The following is a 17331-nucleotide window of genomic DNA, read 5'->3' on the forward strand; positions in this document are numbered from 1 at the left end:
AGGACTAACCAAAATGTTCCATTTTATCAAAGAGGGAAAATTTCCTCCAGAGGGCTGATCACCTGAGATGTTCAGAGGGTGTATTTACAAAAACTGGTGACCAAATCATCTCCCGCCACGTGTCAGTTGGGCGGTTGCTTGATGATTACTGCCCTAATATATAACAATGGCCCAGTGTCTATTCAAATTTTACTGCATGGTTTGAAATTATCGCTAATTAAAAAAAACAACCAGTTTCTTAGAGAGTTGCACGCCGTGCTGGGGCAAAGAGTTTTAGCCATACCCCTAACGAGTATTTGTCTGGATGTAGAAAAAGGTCAAAAAAGAGTGAAACAAGCAAAGGCTGTAGAACTGTTTGTAGTGGAGGGTGCCACTCTCTCTGTGGACTGGGAAAAGGAGTTCAGTTTGGACTCACGGGACTTTTCAGTACTTGTCACATAAAGGAAAAAATGGAAGTGTTATCACAGCTAAAGTCAACCCAACTGATATGTGGAACCCACTTCATTGCTCCTTGAAACAGATTATTCTGATTGTTCTGGTCAAGGTTTGGCAGCACTTGAAAGAATTAAATTGTTAGAAATTCTTTTTATATTTAGGGGAAATCATTTATTTTTCTATGAAGGTATCAGAGACGTATTTTTCCCAATCTACCTTCGAAGACTGTAAAACTTTTTTTTTTTTTTTCATTTTTCTGAAGCTGGAAACAGGAAGAGACAGTCAGACAGACTCCCACATGCGCCCGACCGGGATCCACCCGGCACGCCCACCATGGGGCAGCTCTGCCCACCAGGGGGCGATGCTCTGTCCCTCCGGGGCGTCGCTCTGCCGAGACCAGAGCCACTCTAGCGCCTGGGGCAGAGGCCAAGGAGCCATCCCCAGCGCCCAGGGCATCTTTGCTCCAATGGAGCCTTGGCTGCGGGAGGGGAAGAGAGAGACAGAGAGGAAAGCATGGGGGAGGGGTGGAGAAGCAAATGGGCGCTTCTCCTGTGTGCCCTGGCCGGGAATCAAACCCGGGTCCTCCTCACGCTAGGCCGACGCTCTACCACTGAGCCAACCGGCCAGGGCTAAAACTTTTTTTTGAGAGGGTCTTATATGTTGCAGAAAAGAATCAAATTATTTTCTAGCTAAATAAAACTATTTTTTCTTTTAAAGCTGCTGAGTTTTTTTGTTTGTTTGTTTGTTTGTTTGTTTTAGAAAGAGCCCCCCTTCTGACATTTGAATTACATACAATTCTTCTTTATTTTCTCTTAAGCTTTCTATTTTTAAATATTAAAGCTTTAATTTATTGAAATTTAGCTATTGCAGAATAGGTCTGTTTTTTCTTAGACTTGAGTGTTCAGCTAGCCAGTACCATTTTTTTTCTTTTTCTTTTCTTTTTATTTTTTTTACAGGGACAGAGAGAGTCAGAGAGAGGGATAGATAGGGACAGACAGGAACAGAAAGAGATGAGAAGCATCAATCATCAGTTTTTCGTTGCAACACCTTAGTTGTTCATTGATTACTTTCTCATATGTACCTTGACCGTGGGCCTTCAGCAGACTGAGTAACCCCTTGCTTGAGCCAGCGACCTTGGGTCCAAGCTGGTGAGCTTTTTGCTCAAGCCAGATCAGCCTGTGCTCAAGCTGGTGACCTCAGGGTCTCAAATCTGGGTCCTTCACATCCCAGTCCAACGCTCTATCCACTGCACCACCACCTGGTCAGGCTAGCCAGTACCATTTTTAAAGCAAACCATCCTTTCATAATTAAAAAAATGTCACGTCTACCATAAGTCAAGTTGCCACATACACTTGTATCGGGACCTAACCACACCAGTCTGTTCCGATGACTGTCCGTTTTTATGCCATACCCTACTGTTGTGGCCCAGTAGCTTTAGAGTGCGTATAATACTAAGGATGATGCAACCTCACCAAACTTTTCTTTCCAACTCCCTAGGATATGTCTACCATTTGGTCTTCTTTGTAAAATTAAATTAATTTTATCCAGTTGGAAACAAAACAAAAACATTACTAGCATTCTGATTTGATGGTTCCTGGGTAATTATAGAAGGGTTGACCTGTTGTGGATCTTAAGACCCTCCACCCAGGAAGACATATTTTCCTTCTGTTTTAATATAAAAAAAGTTGAAAACAGCATGGGCTCTTGGAACCGTAATGCTTGGGAGTGAGTCCCAACTCTCGCGCCATGTAATCTGAGGCAGTTTACTTACTTCATCTCTCAATTCTCGGTTTTCCTGCAGGTACAACGAGGATAATAATAGGATCTATAGGGTCTTGGAAAGGACTTAAGAAAAGCAATTCCTGGAGCTTATTATGAACTCCAAAAATGTGAGGTGTCACTGTTATTTCCTTCCGTAAGATTTTATAATGTTTTACATCTTAAATTTTTGTGATTTTGATTTAAGCAGACATCAAAACTGACCCATCTTTTAAAATGGGTGAGAATGACGATTAATACTCAATTCCTTTTACATTGGCTAAGGTCTACCCCATAGTATAGCCATGCGTGGACACAGTCCAGAGGAGATTATTGTCCTGGTCACAGTGATATCAGGCTCCCTAGCCCAGCGATTCTAAACTTGACTCTGGGGAGTTGACAAGCCGTGTGTATTGTTTCCTTCCCGGCTGAGGTCACAAAATCAAAAGAGAAAATTTAAAGAAAGAAAAAGGAAAGAAAAAGCCAGGCAACTTGTTATGGAAACTTTTGATCATCATTTATATATCCTGAATCAAACACAATTGTGCATTGAGCAATTATTCTTCTAAAAGTACTTGTTCTTTTCTTTTCCTTTTTTTTCTGATATGCCCATTAAATGTTTGTTAGAAGGAATCCAGAATGATGCCCATTATCCACTTTGCCTTTGTTGAAGGGACTGTGTTCACGCCACATCATATTGATTGGAGCTGCTACCTAAGTTTTGCAAAAGTCCCCTGGGATTCAAACAAAAAGTCATTTCCGGATGATTAATAACTCTAGGTTTGTTTAGGGTTTTCTTTTGCTTTGTTTTCACTGTGAATGAAGAACCATTCTTAAGATCCCCCAATTCATATGATAAACACTGCACATCACGAATGGACTTCCAATTAATGTCCGTTTCATGTTTCATTCACAGTATTCTGTATACTTTTGATATTTCTATCTAAACGGGGTGTTGCTGTATACAGAATCAGATTGCAATGAATAAAGACTTTTTTTTAAAAAGGGCATTTAGTTGGAAGGTTTACATTAAATTTCTTCGATGACTTCCGCTATTCAGCATCAGCTTGTGTTTGATGGGGGGGGGGGGGGGTGGAAGAGCCCACCACATAGATCCAAGTCATAATTTCAACAGATGAACTTTGCTGTTATGCAAATGTCCTTTGTTTTGTGCTCTGGTGAGCAAGCTCCTGTTCCAATGCTTTTGGCAGTAGTACAAACCCAAAGCCATGGAAGCATGCGTGTATTTACACAAAAGAGGCTTCTCAGCCACAAAACTCCCTCCTGTTTGGTTACAGTAATTTCCCTTGAATGAAGTTTGTATGCGAGCCAAAACAATGGTAGTTATCTTGTCCTCTGGAGCTCATTCCCAGTAGGATGAGGCGGATAACAGAATGCTCTCTAGATTACTCTGTGATACACTATTTTTATCCCTTGCCCCATTGTTTTGTTTCTTTGATCATTATAAAAAATAATAATAATTTTGGTAACTGGAACTTTTGTTAATAGGCTGATCCATTCCTCCATATTTCCCCATCTCATCTCATTTTCTGATCTATTTAAAATCTGACGTGGTGGTTAAGCTAAGCATCCCATTGTGGCATTCAAAATATTTCAGGTGTGTGAGGCAAATGGAAGTGTCTCAACAATGTAATTAAGGGAATACAGGGAGAAATGAAACATTGACATCAAATGCAAGATAGTCTGGGCCAAAGGCCAAAACCCTGTTTCTCCAGTGAAATCTGACATCAACAAATATTTGCCTTTTGTCAGTAGATGGCTCTGTTCAACACAGAGTCAACCCAGGGCAAACCCCTCAGTCTGCAAGGAAGACAGAACAGTCAGGATCTTACCTCGGCTGTATTGGGTCCTAGCACATGCACCATGGGTGGCTGTACCCCAGCAGGTCGTGAGGGTCTTGTGGTTACTGCTGCCCAAGCACTACTGTTTGTACCTCCATTAAGAGTGCTCATCAGTACCCGGTATTCGTATTTTGTCCACGGGCTAAGAGCAGAAGTCTTGTCAATATACCGCATGGAATGATTTCTTGGAAGAGTCACCAGGGTAGTAATGTCTTCCTTCCCTTGGACTCTTCTCTCAATTGTGAAGTTCTCCACCAAGCCATTGGGGTGGGCGGTGGGTCGCCAAGATATGATCACAGATGTTGGGGTATCAGAGAACAGTTCTGGGCTTGGGATGCCTTCTGGTGCGTCTGGGAGTGTCCATGCAGTCTGGGACTCTGGTGAGAGGGAACACCCTTTTGAAGTACAGGCTTCTACCTGGAACGTATATGCAGCGGATGGACGTAAATGGATTGCTGTGCAATTAGTGACATTTCCATATGTTTTCAGAATGAGATGGCCATGGTGGTAAATGTTATAGTGGGTAATAATCCCATTGCGCTTCAAAGGGTGCTGCCAGGTGACCAACATCATTCTTGACTTTGCATCCAGAAGAATGGGAGGGTCGACAGGTCCAGGTCCTATAAAGTTGAGTAAATCCAGAAAGTGATTTATCTTGTAAACTTCTCACATCTCCTCAAAATAAAGCTGAAATGAATCATAACTCTCCTAGAGAGATATGAAATTGAACACTTGATAAAAGCCAAGTAAATACACATGTACCAGAAAGGACAAGGACAAGACTGTGACTATTCTGCTCACAAACATGTCAGATGTACTTGTTGAATAACAATGAATTGTCATTCTCCTTTCTAATATGGCTTTACCAAAAATCATTTCTTTTTCTCTTCTTTAATATTTTACTTTATTTTATTTTATTTATAGAGACAGAGAGAGAGTCAGAGAGAAGGATAGATAGGGACAGACAGACAGGAATGAAGAGAGATGAGAAGCATCAATCATTAGTTTTTTGTTGTGACACCTTAGTTGTTCATTGATTGCTTTCTCATATGTGCCTTGACTGTGGGGCTACAGCAGACTGAGTAACCCCTTGCTCGAGCCAGCGACCTTGGGTTCAAGCTGGTGAGCTTTGCTCAAACCAGATGAGCCCGCACTCAAGCTGGCGACCTTGGGGTCTCGAACCTAGGTCCTCTGCATCCTAATTCGATGCTCTATCCACTGCTCCACAGCCTGATCAGGCTCTTTTTCTTTTTTAATTGAGAGGCAGGGAGTTAGAGAGACAGATTCCTTCATCTGCCACACTGGGATTTACTGGGTGATGTTCTGCCCATCTGGGGCCATTGCTCAGCAATGAAACTATCTTAGCGCTTGAGGCAAGGCCAGGGAACCATCTTCAGTGCCCGGGGTCAACTTGCTCAAACCATTCAAGCCATAGCTGCGGGAGGAGGTGAGAGAGAGGGAGAAAGAGAAGGGGAGGCAGAGGGGTGGAGAAACAGATGGTTGCTTCTCCTGTGTGTCCTGACTGGAAATTGAAACTGGGACTTCCACATACCAGCTGATGGTCTACCACTGAGCCAACTGGCCAGGGCCTCATTTCTTTTTCTGAAAGCTAATTCACAAGGACTTTTTTGAAATCAAGATATTCGAAGAGAAATAGACATGAGGGCAGTTGGAAGCAAAGTTCTAACTTCTGCCACATTGATACATATTTTTTCTAGAGCCCTGGTAACTAATGATAATCAATAACACTATTGGAAGAAAACCCACCTCATTTCCAGCCTGGAAATGAGAATCCTTCCGCATCACTCATTATATATTCCATATTACACTCGGTTCTGTTTATCATTCTCACCCATGTTTTGCAATTTATCTACTCCCTGTTAATATTATAGGTGATTTTTTACTCTGACTGTGACAGAAGCTGCCGATTGAGCTCTTTCACCTCCTGATAAATAAACAATGCACAGATCTGACCTTTAGGTTAACAGGTTTTACGCTTGCTCCACTCAGCACTCTAACTGATTCAATTATCATAAAGGTTCAGGAGGCTCCATGCATACCGAAAAAGGCCCGCCATATGCCCGCCTAGGTGTCGTGGAACAGCAAATACCCTGCAGCCCTCCAGAGAAATTCCTTAATTGTAAATAATTTCACCACACAACACAATCAAGTCACCTTGAATGCAAGCACCACCCCTCCCCTCAGCCTGCAGAGGCAAAGTGTTATTTAAGCTTTACTGGGCTGCGTTAAATTCTGCAATTTGAAGGGCTGTTAAGTTTTTCAATTGAAATTTCATTTAAAATGCAGGTGCTTTTTATTATATGGAGGCTTTACTGCTCTCTAGGTACAAGCAAGAACACGGTGTGATAACAGAGATCTGCTCAATCACTGATCAGTAACAGCTGTAATTCCGGAACATTTAGCATTCTTATAAACCGGCGCCAGAAATCTGCAAATGGCTACAATGGCTTGAGAATAAACTAGAGTCCCCTTTTCTCCCCACAGTGGTGTTGACATTTATGAGATTCATTTTTTCTGTGAATGTTAGATTTTATTGAAAACCTTAAAAAAAAGAAGATAGCCTTGGATTTAGTAATTGTTGAAAACAGCACTGGTTATGAGTGTGGGTGTGTGTGCATGATTCAGTGCTCAACTCAAAGTTTAGGTTTCCAGTGTCATGGCCACTTCGCAAAGCCAGGGACCTCAAGGTGAGCTGGTCATGTGAGCCCCTTGTCATACAGTGTGATGCATGCATTTGTCCCCAGTGAGACTGATGGTGGAATCATAATTTCTTTTCGAGAGGAAAGATGTTACAGCGTGCTCTCCCTGACATCAAGTCATTTCTGACAATCTGGTGACGCATCCCATTTGGAGAGCAAAATCCTAAAAGCACAGGCATCCTGATAGGGAGCCCTAGCCCTATTTTCCTTTTCTTTTCCTACCCCTATTTTTCATTTTAGTCTATTGTTAGCTTCCCCTAAAGCCTTCTTAAAACCATGGGACATGTCTTACTTGTGCTGCACGGTCTACACTAGCAAGTGGCACTTGTTATATCAAAACAGGAATCCTTTCTTATGTATACATGTCATCTGGAGTTTGGCTAGTTTCCAGAGAAAAGTGAGTATGAGTCTTGGGAGATGCCAATGTTGTTTTCAGAAAACTGAACCCTCTGAGATTGGGGTCCATAAAACCAATGCCGGATTCACGCCTTTCATGGCTAACCCTATCTTACCCTAGCCCCCTAAAAAATAAAAATAAAAAACATATGCTTAAAAACCAGAATATTTTCTATGAGGGTTTTCTAGGATTTTGCATAATTATTTCCCATATGGACAGTATCAAACTGTGAGCTTCTTTGGGGAAAAGAAGCTCCAATGAGGTAGCCTTTTATTTCACCCGAAATAGATGATGGCGTTATAAACAAACCATCCACGGTAATGATGTGAACTTGTACTTCAAGCCCCCAAAGAACACAAGCTTCCCTTAGAGATGATCTCTTATCTTGGGGAAGAAAAAAATGTTCAATTTCATGATTTTTCCCCCCTCCCTTTTAGTAGCCACCACATTTTAGTAGTCCCTAGCTCCAAGAGTCAGTTGGTTCCCTGCTCTTGTTGCAGGAAGGGTCTGAAACTTGTATGATGTGGGGGAGGAAGCCAAAAGCAGCTTCACCAGCACTGCTGGCAAAGGAAGTGTTAAAACTGGAATCCTGGCGCCGTTTCAATCTTATGCTTTAAAAAACGATAAGCCAAATCATCTAATTCTATATACAAATCAACTGGCCTGCCACTGCATGGCTGAAGGGGTCACCACAATTATGTAAAACATGAGTAATAACTATAATTGGGGGTAGTTTGCTAATACAATAAAAAGCTCTGAACATGGGAGAAGCTATGCTCACAGCAGTAGCTATCACTTTCTAAAGGAAGAATTCATGGCTGAAATGACATGAAAAAGATGGTGATAAAATTTTAATGGAATGATAAAAGGTGAAAGTCAGCCTCTCAGCTGAATTCTTAAAATCTCTATATATCACCATCAGCTCCTTAATGGTAAAATCAATGTGGGATATAACGTGTTGTCAATGCCGCTGTCAGTGGAAGGGAGATGGGGACATGTGACAGCCACTCAGCTTGGCTGGTCAGTGATGAGAAGACAGCTGCACAGCCCTCTCACTGGGTGTCACTGTTTGGGGAACTTCCTCCCAGAGCTGGGGACAGGGCACCTTCTCTGTTCAGATCACTGATTCAGAGTCTGGACCATGTTATTACAGCCCTAGCAATGGGATGGTTTCACTGTGGCAAAGGAAATGATCTTTCCCGGGAAACCATTTTGCTAAAAAATTCAGCCCCCCTCTCAGCCTAAAATAGAGTGATGAAATTATTACCGATGAGGTCTTCTTACTTATTTTCACTAGGTTGTGCATGTTGGGAAGGGTGTGTGCGCCCACACATGCACGTGTGTGTGCGTGTATGAACGGACAGCTGGAATCACTCACATCTCCAGCGTGTGTATAACTTTCTGTGATTTTCCTATGTCTCTTATACTTGCTTGCTATCAGAGTTATCAGGAGGGCTCAGTTTTCCTGCTATATTTTTCTTCTTGCCCAGAAGTAACTTTTAACCATTCTAATTAATTAAAAACTCACTCAGTTTAAAAGCTCTCTGCAGCTTTTTAACCCCCAAAATGAATATTGCCAAAGTTTGCCAAAGAATTAAAAATCATGGTGGCAAAATATATGGATGTATAATTACAGAAATCAATATATTACATGCTAATTGTTAATGTGGCCTTCCAATATTCGCTGCTGGTATGTTAGCAGAAGAGTGATGGATTCAAGCGTCCCTTTAATTATAAAATCTTTTTATCAATTTATAATTTATACTCCCACTACCTCTCAACAGGATTTTTGACAGCTCATAATAAAAGACTTAAATGTAATAGGGCCAATCAAATAAAGATAAAGAAATATTAATCTTGTGATGAAAAGGGTTCTATAGTTGCATCCCCAAATAAATAGTAAGATCGGACTCTACAGTTTTGTACCAAAATGAACATTCAACTTATTCACAACTGACTAAATAAGAAAAGGAATGGTAATAACACAGTGTCATTGTTTAATAAAAAAAAATCTGAAGACCAGTAGGTGTAGAAATCGAAAGAATATTACAGTGGTACCTTGAGATACGAATTTAATTCGTTCTGTAACCAAGCTCATAAGTCAATCAACTTGTATATCAAACTGCCGAACTGGACCCATGTGCCAATGCGCCAACTAGCGGCAGCTTCCCAAATCACAACTCGTATCTCGGAATTTCTCTTGGATCTCCAACAAAAATATGGACCGAGTTGCAGCTCGTATATTAAAAAATTCGTATGTTGGTCTGTTCATATCTCAGGGTACCACTGTATTTAGTAGTCTGAAAGAAGGAGAACCAATATTGGGAAACCATTCTCTCCATTTCTCCTAAGATCAGGACTGGCGCGTATAAACTAGATGCATTTTCTTTCAGAATTGGGGCATATTTTTCAGTCAATGGCTATGGACCCTTCCTTGAAAATTTGGGACAGAAGATTAAATATGTTGATGTGAGAATTCAAGAAGGCAGGTAAAAAATTCATGAAGAACTGAATATTCCATATTTGGAAGAGCAGTGTGCTATATGGGCCCCAAAGGGATTCAAGAGTTCAAGAGGGGAACTGAGGCCGGGGGGGTAAACTTTTTCATTAATTAGTCTGTTCTGCTGGAGGATTTTCTATTGGTCACTTTTGGCTTTTGATCTTAGGATATAAAAATAAGAATGTAAAAAAACCACAACAATATTTACCTTTATTCATTCTGGGCATAGAAGAGCCCTGGCCAGTTGGCTCAGCAGTAGAGCATTAGTCCAGCATGTGGATGTTCTGGGTTTGATTCCCAGACAGGACATACAGGAGAAGCACCCATCTGCTTCTCCAACTCTCCCTATTCTCTCTTTAACTCTCTCTCCTTCTCCTGCAGCCATGGCTTGATTGCAGCAAGTTGGCCCTGGGTGCTGAGGATGGCTCCTTGACCTCTGCCTCAGGCACTAAGAAGAGCTTGGTGGCTGAGCAATGGAGCAATACCCCAGATAGGCAGAGTATCGCCCCCTAGTGGGCTTACCCGTGGATCCCGGATAAGGCACATGCAGGAGTCTGTCTCTCTACCTCCCCTCCTTTCACTGAACTAAAAAAAAGAGTAGAAAATAAAAAGAATTGAGGAGTAGGATCTATGCAACAGGAAACAAAGGATGTAGTGACATATAGAGCCATTTTGCTCTCAAAAACTAGCAGATTAAATCATTCACTTTTCATCCTGAGTCCTCCGCTACAGCTAAAAAAGATACCCACATCACTGCTTGAAAGGACCAACATGTCAGTATTTGGAAGTTAATATGTAAAGCAACTAGCAAACATATTTGGAATAAAGAAAGCAAAATAATTGTGCAATACTCATGAAACTTGAAGTTCCATTTCTTCATTAAATAAAATAAAATCTGATATACATATGCTCCACCTTCATTTAAAAATGTTCCTTTCTCTCATGTAGGATGCTCTTAAGATGTAGGCTGAGACCTGAACATCTAAAACATGCAAATAAAAAAAGATGTTCCCCAGTGGAATAGAGCTTTAAAATTTAAATATTCTCAAGGGCGCAGACACACTTAAATAGTTGGGAGCATCCTGCTCTAGCATCATCTTCATCAATTAATCAAATTTTCGTGCCACATTTTTACTTCTCCTCCCTGTCACAGAGACTCGGGTGGTTGATCTCTTTACGGCTTGCAAGAAAAAAGAACGAGAAAAATTATTTCCTGTTTGGAATTCTTTCTATAGATCCCTTGCTGCTGCATTCTGAAATAGCACACAGTTTTGGACAAGCCAAAGCCTCTCTAATTAGGACATTCATTATTCTAGTCAAGACAGCCAATGTGGCATCAAAGGGACAGCCAGTAGGCTGCCTGTGACCGAGGTGAAGAGTGAGGGTTGCCGTCGGGACTCCCTGCTCTTACATCACGTTGCCTCTGATCCTCACGCGTCCTGTCTCAGATGTGGAGACTGGGCCCACTCTGGGCAGAGCACCCGGCCCGCTGCCCTCCAGGTCATCGGCATCATGGACACCTCCTGGAGCAATGGCTTTTTCCGACTTTTTCTAGACCAAGGGTGAGGAAGTCAGCTTAAAATCTGATAGTAAAGTGAACACTTGATGTGAATCATTCCCTAAATCCCCTCTCTTGGCCTGCTCCTGAGAGACAAGCCCTTCCCCTGGGCTTTTTCTCATAGAAGTCACAGCTCTGAGTCCTTAACTATGGTTTACTCTATGTTCCCCCTGCCAGACAATGGACGCCTCAAGGAAGGAACTGTGTCTTATTCATCCTGTAATGTGCATGTCTCTTTCAGTCCCTGGTACATGCCAGGTACCCAGTTCAGGGATGCCTGGCTAAGTATTTATGGATGAGCTTAATGAAGTTTGTTTAAATTGGTACTTGAACTCAGTGTGGGGGCACGTGCTGTGTATCAGACCCTTCTCCAGGCACGGGATGAGCAGAGATTAGTGAGACAGAGCCCGGGGCCCTGAGCAGTTACCACTCACATGGGAACATTAACTCTGCACCAGAGATTACAGACCAAAAATTCTAAAGTAGCCATAAAGAGGGAAGGCTTCACAGAGGAGGTGATATCTGAGCAGAGGCTCGATGAATGAGAAGTCTGCCAGACAGATTGATATTCACATGTTAGTGTCTTTCTGTCTTACTCCGGGAGAGGGTCTGCTCCTTTGCAAACTGCTGAGAGAATCTCAAAGACAAGTGTGGGGGGGTGTTCCAACATGCTGAGAGAAACAGTATAGCAGCACCCAGAGTCTAGGATAGTTTCCCCCCTTGTTCTATCTTTTGTTCACAATGCAATTATAAGTGTGAAAAACTAACATCTACTGTAATGTGCAAATATAGTATGTTAAGAGTAATTAAAATCTCACTGTGAGGGAACTATGATAATGTCTGTTACCACAACAATAAATATGGGAATAAACTGTCTAAGAAAACCTACAGGCCCTGGCCGGTTGGCTCAGTGGTAGAGCATTGGCCGGGTGTGCAGAAGTCCCAGGTTCGATTCCTGGCCAGGGCACACAGGAGAGGCGCCCATCTGCTTCTCCACCCCTCCCCCTCTCCTTCCTCTCTGTCTCTCTCTTGCCCTCCAGCAGCCAAGGCTCCATTGGAGCAAAAGATGGCCCGGGCGCTGGGGATGGCTCCTTGGCCTCTGCTCCAGGCGCTAGAGTGGCTCTGGTCTCAACAGAGCGATGCCCCGGATGGGCAGAGCATCACCCCCTGGTGGGCGTGCCGGGTGGATCCCGGTTGGGCGCATGCGGGAGTCTGTCTGACTGTCTCCTCGTTTCCAGCTTCAGAAAAATACAAAAAAAAAAAAAAAAGAAAAAAAGAAAACCGTTCAAATCTCACACATTTATTTAATAATGCCTCTTAGTGGTTAAAAAATAAATAATAGAGTTTTTTAGTTCATATTTGGTAAAATGATCAAAGTTTTAAATGCTTTTAAAAGTGACAACTCACTGATCTACTCTAGAACTACTTTTTTATGGGGGGGAGGCAGAGAAGTGGTTTTTAGAAAATCTTATTTTCATTAGTTTGGTCTAGTTCATTGAGAATAACCTGTGTTATTGAATGACTGAAATAGAGAAATTGCATATTGTAATCATGCTACCTGAAAAACCTTGACAGAAACAGACAATTCAAAAAAGGGTTTTCAGTAAATGATGCTGAGAAAACTGGAAAGCCACATGAAAAAAATGAAACTGGACTAGTTGGTTTCCATACACAAAAACTAATTCAAAATGGATCAAAAAAATAAATACAAGATCTGAAACAAGAAATTAAATAGAAGAAAACATAGGGATCTTGGTCTTCGAGAATATTTTATGAATTTGACCCCAAAGACAAGGGAAGTAAAGGCAACAATAAATATGTTTAGTTTGAATATATCAAACTAAAAAGCTTCTGCACACACAAAAAAGAACCTGCCAACCAAACAAAAAGGCTACCAACTGAATGAGAGATGATATTCGTGAACAAACAGCTTTGATGGGGGGTTAATAACCAAAATACATAAAGAACTCATTCAACACCAAACAAACAATCCAATTAAGAAATGGTCAGAAGACCTGAACAGACACTTCTCCCAAGAAGACATACAAATGGCCATATGAAAAGATGCTCAGTTTCACTAGCCACAAGGGAAATGCAAATCAAACACGCAATGAGATATTCTAGGGCAGGGGTCCCCAAACTACGGCCCACGGGCCACATGCGGCCCTCTGAGGCCATTTATCCGGCCCCCACCGCACTTCCGGAAGGGGCACCTCTTTCATTGGTGGTCAGTGAGAGGAGCATAGTTCCCATTGAAATACTGGTCGATTTGTTGATTTAAATTTACTTGTTCTTTATTTTAAGTATTGTATTTGTTCTCGTTTTGTTTTTTTACTTTAAAATAAGATATGTGCAGTGTGCATAGGGATTTGTTCAAAGTTTTTTTTATAGTCCAGCCCTCCAACGGTCTGAGGGACAGTGAACTGGCCCCCTGTGTAAAAAGTTTGGGGACCCCTGTTCTAGGGGCTACTGTCTGTGTCCTGCCCAGGCTTCTCCTTCTGGTCCCAGCTGTGTCACAGGCATGATGCAACTCAGTCCTGCCACCTCACACTAAAAATACTGCTATCAGTGACCCTTTTGGGTACCAGAGGCTTTCGTTGATGCCGAAAGATGCCTTTGGATGGCAGGAAACATACATGTGGCATGAGGTGGCTTCCCGGTTTCATTCAGTAAATGATACGCAGGGTCTGTACATTGGGGACTGCCCTTGGGCGAACAGGAGGCACCGGGCAGAGTCCAGTATGAAGGGTGATCCTGGCCACACAGCTGTCAGCATGGGCGGTTTTAAGAGCAATGCTTTAAAGCCCTGACAAGGAAACTGCCTGTGCCTGATGCCAATCATTCAGCCTTTGTCAACTCAATTGCACATCCTTCCCGAGATGGCATCCATCTGCACTGACACTCAGTGTACAGACTACACCGTCACCTGGAGTCCGAGTGAGCGGGCATGGTCACTGAACCCGCAGGAGCCAATGGGCAGCCTTTGGCTCTTCTCTAATGTGTCTCCATGCTCAGTGGGCACAGCAACAGGACAAGGAAAAGGGCATCCATTTTAGGGAAAGGATTTAAATAAAAACAAAGGCTGGGTTTCTTGGGTGAGCACCTGCTATATAATCAGGTGCTCCTGATTCTTACTTGAGGGAGTAAAGGATTAATACTCTTCACTTCAAACCCCAGCTCTAAAAATCATGGAGGGGCAGGGTCTCTGTGCAGAAGATTCTGAGCCTTGAAGCCAATAAGACTTGTTTTCTGGTGAATGGAGGCAGGAGATAAGGTGGCTGCACTAATCGGTACTTTGCAGTATTTTGGACTTTATACACGTGGTAACTTCCTTCCTGTCGCTAGGCGACCACACCCCCAGGTCAGTCAGCACCACCGCTGCAGTAAGCCACCATTGCCCTTTCTCTGTGGGAACAGAAAGTATGAAGATCAGAAAAAGAAGACCATTATTTTCCTCTTCCTATGTGGCATTCTGTGGAGCCGTCACCTCTGCAGTGAGTTGAATAATTACATACTTTAGGTAATCTTTATTCAGTTGTTGTTGTTTTTAAGTATTTTTTCAAAACTCGATTTTGAGTGGGAGTGGGAGCTCTATAGACCATAAATGTGTATACAGTAGGTGGCCAGGCTGTCTGCTTCCCCAGAGTGTATGCAATGTCCCCCTGAGAGGGGTGTGGGTGCACTGAGTGGCGCGGAATGCACTCTGGGCCTTGGGCAGCATTACAGCATGGAACTGATGAGCTCCTGAATTGCACCCTGAATGGCACCTGAACACCTGAATGCCAAAGCACTGCGTGTGTCCGGGTAGGGTGCTTAACTTGTCCCCGAAGAGGACTGAGAGAAATGGATGAAATAGTACATATTATTGTATATAGTAGTAGATTTTTGTAAAATAAAGTAAGCTTGACGGAAGGTAAATAATTCTGACTCTTTTTTATTTGATGTCTTGTCCTCACAAAAAGGAGATAATTAAGGACACCGTAGAAATAAAAGAATCTATTTAATAAAGATGGGTTTCCTTTCAAATATTCTGTGCCCTGTGATTGATATCCAGCCTATGAAAGCCACTCAGGTCCTCAGGGGACAGGAAGCTAGAATAGCAATGGACCAGCAGAACCATGTCTCCTCAGGAGCCTCGGTTTGGAAGACTTGACAAGACTAACCCTGCAGACCTCACTGTTCAATGACACAGTGCTCATTCACTCTGTGCAGCTTGAATTAACTTACAGTTACTCTAAAACAATTATGCTTCTACATATATGCTTTTATAGGGGTAATTTGTATGAAACTAAATATCGTATCCATGGGTTTATTTCCTATATCTATATCTATATCTATATCTATATAGAGAGATTTATACACAAACAAAATCCCTCCATGAAAAACTAGAAACTTCTCTTTCTTGGCTGAGTAAGACAATCCCAATCTACCCTACTTATGACATACAAAATCACTGTTGTTAGATTACATTTCTCTACTCAGAAGGTTGTCTGTCAAGTGCAAATAAAAGTACCACGGAATCTGTTCCCAGGAAAACATGTAAGGGTGCACTAAGCATCCTCATAATGGAAGGATCCTACTTCATGGTCTTCTACCTGCAAGAATCCCTCTGAAGCAAAGAATGGAACACTGGCTAACCTTTCTCTTGCAAAACATTGAGATGTACCCTTACTGACAGAAGGGGGTCAGATCATAATTTATTGTGAATTACTACTTCCTGTCTGTACACCCAACCCTCCAACCCTCCAAACTCATGGTTTCTTCTTTCTTGGAAAGACTAGTCACCTTAGCTCTGTGAAAAATTATTGTCACTGAATGTTAAGAAAATGGGGAAGGTTTATATCTTTGCTTAGGAAAAACTAAAGACATTTCACACTCCCCAGGGCAGAGGACATACATATTGTCCAGACCACTTACTGTCCTCTGTTGTCATGAATAGAATCCAAGAACTGCATGCACTGCCAACCCCGTTGGAGGCCACCAACCGAAACTCGTACTCGCTGTATGGTTCAAGATCTCTCACTTCATAGCTTAACAATGTAGAAGGACTGGAAAATAACCTATAGGAAACAAGTACTAATTAGGAAATTTTAGACATTCAGAGAGAGAAAAAGAAATAAAATCTGATTGCACAGACTTTTAAGATAATGTCAACCTGCATTTAAAGGACTGCACTTTTCTCTCATCACATGATAACTCTTTTAAAATAAGTAGCCATTTGTCTGAGGGTTCATAATTGTGCATGTATATGAGCTGCAAATTATAGTTGTACTGAGCAAATTCTAGTTTAGTATTGAGAATGATTGCCACATGGAATTGTAGAGTAAGAGTTATAATTTTGTAGCCACAGTTCAGACAACATTTTGGGGGCTGGGGGTGGAGGGTTCAAGTGTATGCTTGCTGTTCATAATGCACATGCTCATGAAAATTAAGAGTAGGGAGAAGTGGGGAGAAATCTTATTTTAAAATGCTATATAAATGAAACACAGGTATTTTTTACAAAGCAAATACTTATCTCCTAAAGTGCTGCTTGTTTTTTTGTTGTTGCTGTTTGCTCAAACTTTTAAAAGGTGGCCTTTATTTGTTGCAAAACAGAATCGACCTAGTGCTCAAAAACCTGAAATGTTTATAATGTTATTAACCCATGTTGCCCCAATAAATTTACGTTACGGCTACCCTGTGCAAGCGGTGGCAGTTGGGAGGGGAGACACAGTAGGATGCTCACTCTAGGAATCCGCGGGAGGCGCGGCCCGACCTCATCTGGAGTTGGTATCTGGGAGCGCCGGGGGCGTTGTTGTGCGCTGGTGTAGACCAGACAACCTGAAGACTGGTTGGAGTGGCAGCTGAGAGCCTGGGAGGCAGCAGGCCATCTGGCGCTGTCCAAAAACACAGATGAATTAGAGCAGAGAAAACCATGGCTAACATATGCTGGATGGAGCCGCGATGCTCCATATACTGGAAAAACTGTTCCTCGGGATCGGCAACAGTGTTAAACATGGTCCATTTAATTTAACATTTTCCTTCCTGAGCTACTGGGCCTCCTCATTGTTCCTATCAGCAGTTAGGCGAGGATTTCACTCTTAAAAGCAGCCCCAAACAGC

The 17331-nt window shown here is 42.2% G+C and overlaps 1 protein-coding gene across 1 annotated transcript in view; it reads right to left on the bottom strand.

Moving 5' to 3' along the window:
• USH2A (usherin) overlaps positions 1–17331 on the bottom strand; it is a 538690-nt gene that overhangs the window by 162485 nt on the left and 358874 nt on the right. The window contains exons 39-41 of the mRNA XM_066379924.1: positions 16956–17106; positions 16148–16290; positions 4047–4675 (exon numbers count right to left, since the gene is read on the bottom strand). Of these exons, the coding sequence (XP_066236021.1) occupies positions 4047–4675; positions 16148–16290; positions 16956–17106 (923 nt within the window). The remainder of the gene's footprint in view (positions 1–4046; positions 4676–16147; positions 16291–16955; positions 17107–17331) is intronic.

Source organism: Saccopteryx leptura, chromosome 1, assembly GCF_036850995.1.
Source record: "Saccopteryx leptura isolate mSacLep1 chromosome 1, mSacLep1_pri_phased_curated, whole genome shotgun sequence".
NCBI lineage: Eukaryota > Metazoa > Chordata > Mammalia > Chiroptera > Emballonuridae > Saccopteryx > Saccopteryx leptura.